Below are 15,231 nucleotides of genomic sequence, written 5' to 3'. Positions count from 1 at the left end.
TTGCCTGAACCTTAGCAGCAGCACTGGGCAGGACAATGGGAGCCTGACCACAGGTATCATATACAAGGCACAATATAACAAGTGCCACACATTCTTTGAAGCAAATGAGCAGTGCTTTCAGCACTATATTTGCAGTCTCCTGCCACAGCTGTCCCATAGGACACCCTGACATCTTTCTGTCAGCATCCATACTTCTCTGACTTTCTCCTAAGTAGTGGATTATTTTCAGATGAGGCTTCGGAGTAGGGGAATACAGAAATAGGTGAAAAGATTCATGGTACCATCTGCAAAATGCATCAAGTATCACACTTAAAGCTCTTCTTTTTTTGTTGGCTTCCTTTTTTTTTTTAACTGAGCCTATTACACCACAGTAAAAGATTTTTACGAACAGTAGATCCAAAGGCTCACTAACCTGGAACCAGGGTGGCGTACTCTCTATTTCCTAGCTGCTCATAACACTCAATTAAAAAGTGAAAGTAAAATACCCTATTACGTATATTTGCATTCCGTTAAAATATGCTCTTTTCAAATAAACAATATTTTCATATAAATATTGAAGGATATGAATATCTCTTCTAAATGTATAAACTCTACTGTAGTTTACATTTTGTTTCTGTTTTATTAGTCTATTAATAAAGCTATGGAGAAGGACCATGAAGAATATAATATCGGTGTCCTTGATATTTATGGCTTTGAAATATTCCAGGTAAGGCAATGCAATACTCAGGGTTTGAGCTGATCTGACCTGGGGGAGTTTTTTATTTAGAGGCGAAAAAAAATCCAAACCACAAAACACCCCAAACAAATCCTGTGGCCAGAACCCAACCCAGCTTCCTGGACGTTGAGTTCTCACTGGTAATGTCTCACTTAATAAACACAAAGTATGGAAGAAACTTCAAAGAAACTAGGTCAGTGATCTTAAAAGATCTGAGATTACGTGGAATGTCTATAAAGTCGGCAACCCATCCATCATTGACAGTGTTTCTTTGAAGCTTATTGCCTGCGTAAGAACTAAGAATAACTGCATATAAAGCATGAGACTAATTTTTAAATTGTTTCCTTTTCTATAGAAAAATGGTTTTGAACAGTTTTGCATCAACTTCGTTAATGAAAAGCTACAGCAGATTTTTATTGAACTGACACTGAAGGCAGAACAGGTAATTATTACATTTATTATCTTTGAATTCCTAAATGAGCTATTTATTGCTTTTCAGTTGGTGGAAAAAATGAGGTTTCATTGTCTCCTAACAATAACGTTTGCCTTGCTAAGCAAGACAAAGAAAAAAATTACCTTTCTTGTTGGCTAACCCTAAAACTGTGAATAGTTTTAGCTACAGGCATTTTTCTCTAGTACAGTAGCACAGAATTGAGTCCATCACAGTTTACTTACTAATGCAGTCATATGACTCTGCCCAGACTTGCTGCATATTCTGACTCATGGACAGAAATGGAAAACTGCAGCTTGGTTCCATCCCTGTGCTTTCGTTGGACATGACACACATTTAAATGGGAATGCTTTCCTTAATTTCCTCAACACCCGTTTATTTTTGTTAATATAGATGGGTGAAATACATTATTGAGACATGCAGAAAGTATTTGCAGTTCTCTGCTCACAGTCTTACTGCAAAATCTCACTTTTTATATATAAAGAGTGTGAGCTTCTGCATGGGAGGGCAGGCAGAATGCAGCTGAGACCAAAGCAATCTATACAGCATGAGCTCAGGCCTGGCACCAGCTTTAGGACAACGTTTTCAAGAATGCCTTTGTATAAAAGTAGCTGATCATTGCAGCTGAGTGCACAAATGACCTGCTAAGCGTCTAGCTGAACTCATATGTATGCAACTGAGTGGTGAATTGAATCTGATTTTGGTGTGATTGCCCCTCTTCTCCCCCCCCTTCCCCCAGTTTCTTGGTGGTTACAGTGATTGTGTACAGAAATACAAGTAGAGCTCTTTCTCCAGTTCATGTGCATTTCTGAATGTATTCTTTTGGGGGTCTGATCTTCTGATATGCCCATCACAGTCTGAATTTTTAGAATAGGTTAGGATATGGGTGCTTAGGTGCACTGTCAAGATAGTGTAAAAGTCACTTGCAAAGTACTTTGACAGTGAATGCACTGATGAAATAATCTTGCTCTTACCAGTAACTACTCAAGGGCTATGAATGACAACAGAATGTGTGGAGAGATGGCTTCTGATTCATATCTTTGGCAGTAGAGCATGGATTTAACTATCATAAGGGTCGTTTTTCCCACCTTCCCCCCAGTTTCACATTTGATGAGTCTTTCTGAACAGGAGTTAGTGCAGAGTTTGTGTATAGGTAGTGCATTGTAAAACTAGTGCTACATCTGCAGTGCATCTGCCTTTTTACTCAACAGGAAGAATATGTGCAAGAAGGAATCAGATGGACACCAATAGATTACTTCAACAACAAAATAGTATGCGACCTTATAGAGAACAAAGTGGTAAGTATGTAGAACAAACAGATGGAAAAAGCAAAAAGATTTTTCTCTAAAATATTTGGGCAACTGCTTTGCTGTCAAGAACGTTCATAGGAAAAATGCAAATACTGTTGTTCGGTTACTGAGTCATCCTAAACCTATATATAAATCTTACATAAGATGGCTTACAAGAGCACTAAGATATATGTCATCAAAGATGTATGTTATCCAAGATATTGACCAATAAGACACCCATAAGATAGCATGATTGATATGTGACTAAAAAAGTAATGATGGAAATTAAAATTTTACTCACCTAAATTTATGATGAACTTCATGATGTAGAGGGATACAGCTCTTTGTGTCCCTGGGGGATGTATTTCTGTCTGGGGAAGCTACAGTACCCACTTCCTCTGAGGTACTGTCACAAATTAAGCAGAAACAAGTGAAGAGGAAATATGAGAAAGTGTTGTAGATGCAAGAAATTTGTGTCTTTGCTCCACATAAAGTCTTCATGTTCTGACTTGGGGTGACAGCAAATGTTTTAAAACAGAAGTAGCTCGTTGTCCTCATGAAAGCCAGGTAATTTTAACAGTAGTTCAAAAAACTATAGTGCCTTGTGCTTAAATGCTCATCAGATTTAGCCCATCTCCTATCTGTATCAGGATAGCTGGAAGATAGGATTTATATCACGGTTGTAGATAGCTCTTAAGTTTGTCACACAACGCCATACGAGTTTAAATACTTACCTCAGACACAGGCTGTTTTTTTTGTGGAACAAGAAAGAAGGTTGCTTTGTGAGGGAATTAAAAGCTAGAACAAATGTTGAGCATTTGGAAAGAGTGTGTGTCTTGTTTTAGTTTGTTTTTAAGAGCCATCATTGATTTCCCACTATCATTTCATGAAGTGGCATCTCTTTAAACTGCACACTTGTGCATGCAGATTAATCTTTACTGTGCGCTCCACTGACAGGAGGAATTTTTCCTGCTGTGGCTTTGCTGTAGTGTTTTCTGTAAAAAAGGTATTTTTCTGTTTTCAGGGGAAAAAAAATGCATCATAATTCTTTCCTCACGTCTTTTGCCGTTTTTGTTATTTTTCAATGCATTAGAATCCCCCAGGGATTATGAGCATTTTAGATGATGTGTGTGCCACAATGCATGCAGTGGGAGAAGGAGCTGACCAAACACTGCTTCAAAAACTCCAGATGCAGATTGGGACTCATGAACATTTCAACAGCTGGAACCAGGGATTTATCATTCATCATTATGCTGGAAAGGTAATGTGGAAAATCATCACTGAAATTCTGCATAATGTATTTATAAAGAAAAAACAGTAATGAAGGGAAGGAGGAAGCCCTGTAGAGGGCTGTTTTGATTTTCAGTAGGCAGACTATCTCAGGAGACAGTGTCTTCCTTTCCCAGTGTAGGGAGCTTAGAACAAACATGCCCTAACACATGTCCATTCCTTAGAGTTGAGTCTGGGCCTTGTTGCTATCAAACCTACCAAACTTAATATTAAATGTAATAAATAAATGCCCTTAGTATTTTTTGTAATCATAATCTTAATTGTTGGTTATAGTAGCAGTAAATTTAAAGAATTCAGATAGAAAAATGATCCTTATGGGATGATATACTGATTAAATGGGAACCTAATGTACAGTTCTGTCTTCTTTGGGTATATTTCTCAGACTGTTCATGATTTCCTGCAGTTAGTAAAGGTAAACCTTTAATGCAAAAATTTCCATTCAATAAAATTCAGTATTAAATTGACTTTAAGTCTTTAGTCTAGTGTCAGATTCCATTTACTTGCTCCATAACAGTCTTATTACTGAATTTAAATACATAGATGAAATTCCTTTTATGCTTGTTGTGAGTTAACTAATAGTATATGCAAGGAGTTAGTGATCATTGTAGTATTTTTAAGTTATACCAGACTAACCAAAAAGTTGGAACAGCTACTGATGAGGACAGAATTTAAATTTTCTTTAATTATCGGGTTCTCAACTTACCACAAACACTCAATTTCCACCTTGGCCCAGGTATCTTATGATATGGATGGATTCTGCGAGAGAAATCGGGATGTTCTTTTCATGGACTTGATTGAACTCATGCAGAGCAGTGATTTGTACGTAAGCAAAACTTGCTTAAAGCTAGGAATAATATGTTAGTTCAGATGGGTGCAGAGGGCCTGAATTCTCTACTTTGCAACTCGTGAACTCGTTTGTATAAAAGTGGAAATAAAACATCACTGCAGTGGAACAGTATCACTTCCATTATGCTGACCTTCATTTTCTGCAAACGTGAGTAAGTAAGGTGCTGCAGTGTCAGAATCAAATGGTATAATGACACCTGTTTGAGCCTCGAACAAGGCCATCAGTGATTTGGCTGTCTCTCAGGGCAGACACTGTAACATATAACCTTTTTTTTGTTACTTGTTTTAATTAATTGAGGTTTACTTTTTGAGAAATGTGTTTCTTTGAGTCTAGAAGTCTGGTATCATGTCTTTTAGGGCTCACTAAAACAGCAGTATATCTCTGAGGAGTGAAGCTCATGGGAAATGCTGATCTTTAAATAGATTTGATAAAACTCAAGTTTAATAGAAATAGCTATTTATATTCTACTCAACTATCAACTTTTACAGCATATTCCTTAACATTCCTGCATTGCATTGTTTTTCCATGCCAACACTGTTTTATTAATTCTTTCTTAGGCCTTTTATAAAGGCTCTGTTTCCTGAAAATCTTCAAGTGGACAAGAAGGGCCGTCCTACCACTGCAGGCAGCAAAATCAAAGTATGTCTAGTTCTGCTGTGTTAGTATGTACATAGATGGGGGTGTGTTTGTGTATGAAGACTTGAAAAAAACAGTAGTCTTTGCTGGCTTTTTTACTGTCCAGACATTTGTGGAGACATCAGGAGTATCTGAATTGCATTGTTTTACCTGTTAAAAAACTGTTTTGCCCAGCACCACTGTTCATTACATGTTCTGTGCAGCTGCATCGTACAGCAGTGAATTTTCCAAATGAGCAATTGATGGCAGTGATAATACTACTTGCATGTGCTTAATGAATGAGCCCCTTCACTCAGCCACTTCATGTCCTACAATTAACTATAGATAACTGGTCTCTTTATAGTGCAGAAATACATCAGGACCTAATCCAGCGCCCACTGAAGTCAACAGAAGTCTTGCTACTGACCATAATGTGCCTTGAATAAGGCAGCAAGTGTTACAAGGCAAGCATCTTTTTTGAGACCGGTCATAAAATATATGCTTAGGTTACACACTTGCAGACTTTGGACAATGATATTTCATCAGCCCCTTCCTGTATATTTCACCCTGACAGTCAAGTTCACCTGAGGCATGCCTTGTCACTCCATATTTTTATAAAATAGTTCAAATATATTCACGTAGCTGGAGGTAATGGTACCTTCCACTTAGTGGTGAATTTCTCACGTGGTGCATGTTATCTCAAGACACTTCAGTTGTCCTGGAGAAAGACCAAAGGCAACTGAATCATCAGCAGATGGCTGATAATTTTTAGAATTCTCTCACAGGATTTACCCTGTTCAGCTCAAATCCTGTTGTTTTTCTTCAATTTTACAGAAACAAGCAAATGACCTTGTTGGCACCCTGATGAAGTGTACGCCCCATTACATCCGCTGCATCAAACCAAATGAAACGAAGAAGTCTCGAGACTGGGAGGAGAGCAGGTACGGATAAACAGAGTATACGATGAGGAGCAGTGCTAATAGTCAAAAATAGCCTCTAAAATTCATAATTTGTAGTCATAAAGCCTACAGATTGTAGTGAAGTGACCACAGCCACTTGGTCTAAATCAGCAGCTGGTATATGCAGTTCTGAGCTTTTTTCCTGTCAGTTCTGAATAATCATCATTTGCATAACAGGAACACAGTCAGTATATTAAAGACTCCAGTTTTCCATGTACAGTTTGCACACCACATGCATTATACATCCCTTCTAACTTCTGCTTTATGCTTTGAGAACAGCTTCTGTTAGGTAGCTAAAGAGCCAGCAGGATGTCTGTATATGCTTTTGTGTATCAAACTTACCCAAAAGTCTCTATAGCCAACAATGTGGAAGGCTCCTTTTTTACTTCTAGACTTCTAAGTTTCATTAGCCAAGTCTTTAAAGAGAAGTCATTAGAATATCATATCAGGTGGTTATATAGATGTTAAATAGATGTGTAAATTGTCATTTTGTTTTATCACATCTGTTTTAAGGCATCTTTATATGATGCTTTATAGCATTTTTATATTTGAAAAAAAAGGTGATCAGTACAGTCTCTATACTATGCAAAGTCCTAATATGGGTAACTTCTATATTCCTATATACCTTTTGTATTGGCAAAAGCGCTGACCAAGCATGGGGTTATTTTTATCACAGTGAAACAATTTGCAACGTCTGATGAAAAGCATTCTTGACCAAATCAATACCACACCGGAATTCGCTTCCTGCCATTTGGCATGCAGGCTAGCACAATTACATGCAGATGCAGAGCACTTACAGAAGCTGCAATTGGGACTGCACTTGAGCGTGTCCTTTAGGTTTTGACAGTAAATGTAGACACTTTCTCTCCTCTTGCCTTTCCACCCCTGAAAATTCTACTATGCAGCACTTGGTTTTCCACTGACATCGGGGACCAGAGGAAGAAAGGAAGTTATCCTGGAAAGAAGTGTGTCTAAAACTTTTAACTGGAAGGGGCTTTTAAAATCAATCATTTACATCTTGGAAAAGAGGCCTATTATTGTGGAAAGTGTTGCTAGGAAACCAGTGAAACGAGCAAACAATAACCTAGTCCAGAGAAAAGGCCAGCTTTCAGGAGATCCCTTTTGGAGCAAAAGTGGGCAAGATTTCTTCTTGTCTTCCCGTAATAAGGGTGATATTAGTTATCAGTAGCTGCTGCATTTGCCAAGCGAAATACAAAGGATTATAGGCAGTCAAACTTAGACACAAATGGAAGTTGTTCTTATAACGGTAACGCTTCACCCCTGTTTCAAAATCCTAACGTTCTCTCCCATTTCAAGCTATGATTTCCCCTATAGTATACTGGGATCTCACCTAGGATACATTTGTTATTAGTTACATATCTGGGGAAAAGAATTTAGATGCATATGGCAATACAACCTTAATTTTGTTGTGTTGTGATTTTACTGTGAGAAAGTTCTGTGCTCAGGGAAACGCAAAATGTGATGTTTTGCAGAATGTTGGTTTAGGGGGTTTTTGTTTTGTTCTGTGATCACATAACGCTGTATCAAACAATGCGACAGGAGTAGTATTATCTAATCTGCTCCTTAGTAATGCGTTACTAGACTGTGAAAATCCTACTGGAAAAGGGAAAAAAAACGTACACAAAGGCTGTGTTCCTTCATGCTCACAGCAGCCATGTCATTTTGTACCCCTGAAACATAGACCTTGTGTAGTATCTAAACTTTGCATAAGACCTTAATTATTCCAAAAATCAGGGTGTTCTTGAAATGTGTTTTTGTTCGGGTCCTGGCACAGCCATTTGGACTTGTATTCAAAATTGCTGCATTAGCTGAATTCCCAGACCCTGACCTGCTTGAGGTTGTTGATGCCTAGAGGGAGATTTTCACTGTCTTTTCTCAGAAAGGGAGAAAAAAACCGGAAAAGTGTCTCAAATTCTCTATTGCTGGACACTAATACTGGCAGGACAGTAAGAAAATGGGAGTAATACTCTTTCTCCAGTGCATTATTCCAGATGTGAAGGAGCGAAGGCTATAAACAGGAAAATGTATTTTTGTCCACCAACTTTCTACTGTACCCGAATTCTTGGAGCTGGTACAAAGTACTTTATTCCTTGAACACAGCAAGATTAAAACGTGGAGTATTCTTTATTATAAGCTAAAAGAGCAGTATCACTTATGATTTAGTAAAATTCCTCTCAAAGCATTCTTTAAAAAGTATTAACTGAATGGCTTCTGTCATTTGTAGCATGGGATTTCAAAAGTTTTTTCCTTTATACTATGAATCATGTGAGAAGAATGTCTCGACCAAAAAAAAAATCAATGGGCATTGCACTTTATACTGAAATTTAGTATCTCAAAATAGCATGGGAATAGCATTGAATCAACAGAGTTTGTCAGGTGTCCCTGCCCGTTCCAAGCAGGGTGGAGCCAGATGATCTTTAAGGTTCCTTTCAACACAAAACCTTTTCTATTATTCTGTAATTCAAAAAATTTTTGTGAAATCATAGAAAAAGCAAGCAGAAAAATTAAACAGCTCCTTACAGGCTCACTTGTTTTATGTATAAAGAAGTGCTGTTTAACATACTGTCTGTTAAACTTGTAGGACTAAAATCTTAACAACTCTTACAGAAGCTTTAGCTTTCAGTCAGAAATGTAAGTTGCCCTATAAAAGAACAGCAACAGAAGCCCCTGAACACCACGTTTCTGTGTTAAAAACAGGCACTGCCTCTTCCAGCCTGACTTAGATGGGGAAATTAAAGAAATGCAAACAGCAAGAGTCATACATTAAGGAAGCTAACTGAAATTCTTCAAATTTCCAAGCATTAAATTGCTAGTTGTGACTAGCAGGTTATGTAAGAAGCAACATAAAACAACATACTGCAGCTCTAGAAAGAGGAATAGGTACCAAAAGTTAGCTTTTTTGCTGTTCTTTTGCTTTGAGATTCATGGCAACATACTTGTTCCCCATTTAGAACCAAAATGAATCTGTCTTACATAAGGGAACTGTAACGGCCTTGAGATAATGTTTCAGTTCACATGTGCCGCTGTCTCTCCATAGTCATTAACATTTTCTATGGGACAGGTACCAGCTCTGATTTTGTTTGTAATTTCACTATGCCATTATTAAGCTTACCAGACATGCTTCGGCCAGTCCTGTGCCTCCTCAAATCCTTCCTTTGCAACATGGTAAAATTAGGGGGAATGCTAGCTTTTCATAACTACTGGCCCTTGCTGTCTTCTCTACCATTCTTTGTACCATGAAAGCTTGGCATCTGTGTTGCTGATTTTGGGCTTCCTAAACAAAGATATAGGGTCTTGGTTAGAAAGGAGACATTGTTTATTCTGTACAGGGTGCTCGGTGGAAATCCCTACAAATTAAGCACATGGATGATTGTAACTTTAAGCTATTTATGCATATTGACAAACAAACAAATCAGTGTCCATTGGTTGGGAGTTACATAATTTGTTCATTACTTAGTATTCCACCGTGTATTGGTTACAAGTGCCTCTGGCCTCTCATGCTAATCAGGCACCATTCTCCTCTCTCCTCTCAAGTCACTGGTTGTGCTGCCCCCTGCCAAGATTACCTTTTACCTAACCACTGCCGATTTTCTTCTGGGTAGTGATTCAAGGGTTGGGGCCCGATGTTCTTGTACTACTTCTGACTCATTGCCCAGAGAAGCAGGATGGATGCTCTTAGTTTAGGGAAGTTTTGTATGTTATTACAGTCATCAAGATTAGCATCGTTATCGGTTCTGAGCTGCTGAGTGGATTACCATTCTTTCTCAAAGTGTTTTGATACATTTGTTTTGGTAATATAGCCTACCTGCCATGAATATTTTTCTTACCATGCACTGTGCATGGCAATGTGCAAAACCAGATTCACATACCTGTGCTGCCTGCATTTTAGAAGTCAGTAAATGTTTAAACATGCTACAGACTTTTAAGAATACCTCAATCCACAAATGTCGTGAAAGGAAACGTGTTGTAAATCTTGTACTGTTTTTGTCCACAGGGTAAAACATCAAGTGGAATACTTGGGTCTGAAAGAAAATATTCGAGTAAGAAGAGCTGGCTATGCCTACAGGCGTGTTTTCAAGAAGTTTTTGCAGAGGTAAGGTATTACTCATTTATAAGTATTACAGTGTAGTTATTTATATCATGAGGAGGACGGTTTAAATCCCTTCATGATCTTCAGGCTCAGACATATCAACATGAATGTGCTTCAGGCTGCATTGTTTCACACATACTGTTGCTGAGACAGAATAGCTTGTGTAGCCTCCACAGCCGAACACTGATTATGAGGGCTGTGCAGGTCTAGAAATCCACCCAAGAGATCTGTACAAAGGAAAGATATATGGTACTTTTGAATAGTAAATAGATTTATGTACTTCGCTTCATACACAGAGGTCCACAGGCAAATAAAACCATTCTTTATCTAATTCATCCATCTCTTTCAAATTACCTTGTTAAATTTAACATTTTTATGAATAAAATTCTTCCTGCAACCTTTTCCATTTACAGTTCCCTAGCATCCAGAACAAGCTCTATTCTGACACCCTAAGTCAGTGTGAGTAGAAGTGGGCTGAGGCATGGGATGGACAGGAAATGCATGCTTGTACACTTGTTTTGATTGGGCGTTCCTTGGCAGCTCCATAGAAGTGGAGGTTTCTGGGCTGAATAGACTTTTATGTACAAAATTTACATTTGCATGCAAAAAGCCCCAGTCACTGAAAAGGCTTATGTGTTTCAAAGCATAACCAATCTGAAAGCTGAACTCCATACTCCCATATTTGGACAATAAGACATAACTGCTCCCTGTGAATTTACCGTAGATAATTTTGGGGGGCAGTCGTGATTTAGATTTTTCAGAAGCATTTTAATAACACATTTAATAGTGGTGCTGAAAGAGCAAATTGGACAAGCTTGAAAAAACCTAGACACGGATAGTGGCATGACCAGTTTAATGAGAAGCATGCACAAGTACATTAGAGTAAAAATGCTATTTCTGAGCAGCAGTGAACAAGGATAGAATTGTCACATTACAAAATTGTGAAATGCTTAACTGGTGCATGCTATAGAATATTTTTTCTTTTGCCCTATAGTCTTGTTACACCAGTGAATGTGTGAAGTTAGAGTTTATGAAAAATGAGACTTTCAAATCTATTCTTATGTATTCAATAGCTTTCCTGTATTAAAAGGTCTTAAGTCATGTTTTTCCCTGTGCCCTCCTTCATGGGCCAGAAGATGTAGGAATGAATTTATAATATGTTAAAAGGTAATTAAGATTCTGTTGTGTTCAAACTTCTGTGTTCAGTTTCAAATGCCTTTAACAATATCAGCTTCTTTAAATTCAGACTTGATTAGAACCACCTCTACAACTAAGCTATTGGCATTACATGGTGAACCTGCAAAAAAAGCTGTTAAGTAAGCTGGGAGTTACTTTAACTTACAACTCCTTACTGGGCTGCATCTATTTATCCCATAATACTTGACAATAATAAATGTGTACGTGCGCACATTGTCTGTAAACACGGATCTGTAATATGCTTCTGTATTTGAGATGGTATGAGCTGCTTTGTTACACCACCATGCATAGTACTTGAGCATTTCGTAACTAAAACCAGATTTGAACACAATAACATCAGTAGAACCTTTTGAATCCTACTGAATTATTCATAAGTTAGCTTTCTCTTTTCATATAACTGTTATTCAGAGACGTTTGGGTTTTGTGATGCGTTCCTTTTTAATGGTTTGGTATATTTTGTTGCATGGTATTTAAGTTGCATGACACTTTATGATTTCTGGCTAGATAACAATTTAGATATGACAAGACTGAGTAATGAACATTCCCTTAATGAATTTTCTACCGATTCCTTTTGTGATTTTTTTTTTTTTGAGTATATTATATTAGGAGCTGCCTACATGTTCCTAAGAAACAAGAACTTGGAAATACAATAAACTGAACTCCATACTTTAACTTTTTCATTAGTTGAATAGTTTTACTAATAAGCATGATTTAATTTACATAACTCAAGTATGCTTAAGACATTAAAAAAATATGTCAAAGAACATAAAAGATATGGGGGAGAAATTTGTTTAGCTGTTCTCCAGTCTCATTGTCAAAGGAATCTAAATAGCTGCTGCTAGGGAAGTTAATTATCTGTAGACAGCTGAAGTAGCTAAAGCCCATCAGTGCTCCTTGCAGGCAGTGGAACAAGGCAGCTTTGCAGTTCCAGCCTGGCAGTTCCAAAAGTCTGAGTTCAGACTGAAAAAGTGAAGAGTTCAAAAGGGGCTGCAACCTGGCAGCCACCTCAGTTTCAAGGCTGAAAGAAAATGCCATGAGACAGAAGACTGACTGTCAAAGACATTATCATAGCACTTCCCTGCCTCCTCCTCCTCCCCTTTGGTTTGTCAGTTCCCAGTGTTCCCTCTAGGTAGCATCAACATCACTGTATCTTTTCTCTTGCACCAGAGGCCACGCCAGAGGCTTTCAAGGATAAAGCCAAGAGTGTCTCTTTGCTAAATACAGACCAGCTGTTGAAGAAGTGGGTAGGAGCATGAGCTGGAAACTTGCTTAGAAACAAAAAAGGACTTTGTAAGAATAACACAGACAAGGCTTGAGTGGGAAATCTGCCACATGCTTGGGAATGAATCCAGAATAGCAGTGATGTAGGTACTTAAATCTGGATCATAATAAGTCATTGCTAATATATACCCTTGCCATGGACTTAAGGAGGTCACAGCAGAACTTTCTGTAATCAGCTGTTGCAGTCACCAAATAGTAACTTGGCAGCTGGAAATGTGAGACTTCTAGGCACTGTTGTCTTGTTGCACTTGTTTGGTCTTGCTCAACAAGTAACATCTTAATACTGTGCATCTTCCCACACTGCAGGCTTCTGTAAGCCCTGGCAAAACTGTCAACCCTACTCCCAGGGCAATACTAGACTGTGGCTGTTTGATATCAGGTTTTAATCTCTTCCCCTTGGTGGTTAAGGTACGCCATTCTGACCAAGGCAACTTGGCCTTCCTGGAAAGGAGATGAGAAACAAGGAGTTCTCCACCTGCTTCAGTCAGTCAACATGGATCCTGACCAATACCAGCTTGGGAAATCCAAAGTCTTCATCAAAGCTCCGGAGTCTGTAAGTGTGGCAGAACCTGAATCTTTAAAATATCAAACTCTTTTGCTGAAGTAAGAGGCCTCCACACTCCAAAGCTGACATGGTATCTGCTAAGGTGGGAGAAGCTTAAGAATGTAAGTAGGGCTGAGCCAGTCTCTCACAGGTGCCTCAAGGTTGTTTTAGGCACTTCCATAACTGGTACAGTTCAGAAGGACCTTGTGTGGTTTTTAAATGAATGTGAAGAGCTTTAAATGCATCAAGAGGAGGAGATGGGATATGAAGATGCTTTGGTGTCAGGTTGCACATGGTAACTTTCTGTCAGAGAATCTGTCATATGAAGGAATATCATAGCATGGAAGAATACACGATAGTTAGCTCAAGAAAATAGGTCCTCTTCTCAGTACAAGAACTACTGATGAAAATAGAATAGCCACCAGTTAACTAAGGATGTGTTATGCATCATTGCATCAGTGCTCCAGGATGACAGCAATTTGGAATCTCATTCAGAGGACTTTAGAGGCATCATAAGGCTGTTTTTATCATGTGACTGCTAACTTGCACAAAATCTGCTCAAAAAAAGTTTTCTTACATCACTGTTCAGAAAAGTTGTCAAGGAGAAACTGTGCTCTACTCGCCATCATGTGTTCCTTATTTATCAGAAGCAGTCAGGCTTAGTTTATATAGCATACCTTGCATTTGAATGTTAGGTGATTTCTTGGTGCTTTACCTGAAGTTACATATCAAAATAAAACCAGAACACTTCTACTGCCATAATCACACGGTAACATATCTGTTAAAGGGAAAACAATAAAGCTTCTACAAGGTGTAAAAGAAATTGTCATTTCTACCGTTAATAGGGTAAGATAGTATCATCTCTGTTCAGGAATAATGGGACTTTACCTAGAAAGGTAAAACCTGTCCGAGAGACAGGTTTACATGGTAAAGCGTGTAGTGTTCAAGAGGTAGGTTATTAGAATACTTAGGTGCATGTTGGCAGAGCAGGAAATTCTAGTATAGGGTTAATCCTACTTAGTCATTGCAAGCAACACCTTAGCTAGCCCATTATGAGGAGTTACGAGCTTCATCTGCTTTTCTCTGTAGCACTGGCCATGATTAATTTCCTAAGATTATTGTGGTGTTCTCTCTAGCAAAGTCAGCATGATAACCTTGGACATTAGTGGATGTCTGTGTATCTTTTCTTGTGGCATTACAGTTGTGACTTCTAGTCCTTTACTGATGACCTCAAGTTTATTATAGGGTGGTGACAGGTACACATTGTGGTCAAGTATCTGTTCACATTAATACAGACAACTTAGATGCTTGTAATTGTAAGGATCCAGTATGAATAATTTAAGCAACCTCTTCCATTCTGATTTTCAATATTTTACACTGTAGCAAACCAGATCTTCTTGCTTTCACTGTGAAATCATTTGCCTCCGTGCTGTTCATTGTGCTTAATTCCAAACCAAATACAACCTCAGTTTAGGAGATAAACAGTTAAGAAGACAAACTAAAAAAAAAAAAACAACAGTGTGATGGCTATTTTCTCCATGTTTTGCTACTTTATGTTGTTGGTTTGGTTTGTTTTTTTCAAAGAAAGAAATTAACTTATTTGCTGCTGTCTTGTCTTCTGTTGAATAGCCAGGTGGCAAGCGCTCACCTAGGATTGATGGATCTAGTTCCCCTTCACTCTGAAATAACCAAAACATTCATCTTCTGTTCCCCAGTATCATATGCTACTAGGTTGTTTCCAAGAGAAAGAAATTGTTTTCTAGAGGATGCACATTCCTATTGTAATGCATTTTTGTAATACTAAGTCCTGGTTGCATGTGTATGCCATTTAATGGTGTATCTGTGAGTTCTGCTGAAGGGCTGCCCTGCAGGTTAAGACAACATGAGCTTGACTGGAAATAATAAGACTTTTTGGGGGTTGCATTATTGTTT

The 15,231-nt window shown here is 38.2% G+C and overlaps 1 protein-coding gene across 6 annotated transcripts in view; it reads left to right on the top strand.

Moving 5' to 3' along the window:
* MYO1E (myosin IE) overlaps positions 1-15,231 on the top strand; it is a 192,009-nt gene that overhangs the window by 159,717 nt on the left and 17,061 nt on the right. For all 6 annotated transcript variants that reach the window (XM_061447082.1, XM_061447079.1, XM_061447080.1 and 3 more), the window contains 9 exons: positions 626-706; positions 1,071-1,157; positions 2,378-2,464; positions 3,549-3,716; positions 4,479-4,564; positions 5,150-5,231; positions 6,042-6,148; positions 10,182-10,280; positions 13,164-13,308. In XM_061447082.1, the coding sequence (XP_061303066.1) occupies positions 626-706; positions 1,071-1,157; positions 2,378-2,464; positions 3,549-3,716; positions 4,479-4,564; positions 5,150-5,231; positions 6,042-6,148; positions 10,182-10,280; positions 13,164-13,308 (942 nt within the window). The remainder of the gene's footprint in view (positions 1-625; positions 707-1,070; positions 1,158-2,377; positions 2,465-3,548; positions 3,717-4,478; positions 4,565-5,149; positions 5,232-6,041; positions 6,149-10,181; positions 10,281-13,163; positions 13,309-15,231) is intronic.

This window comes from Pezoporus flaviventris, unplaced genomic scaffold (assembly GCF_033815535.1).
Source record: "Pezoporus flaviventris isolate CSIRO_AGI_PZ_B2104156 unplaced genomic scaffold, CSIRO_AGI_Pfla_v1 ptg000006l, whole genome shotgun sequence".
NCBI classification, from domain to species: domain Eukaryota; kingdom Metazoa; phylum Chordata; class Aves; order Psittaciformes; family Psittacidae; genus Pezoporus; species Pezoporus flaviventris.
The sequence above is the reverse complement of the archived record's forward strand: the minus strand, read 5'-3'. Positions and strand labels throughout refer to the sequence as shown.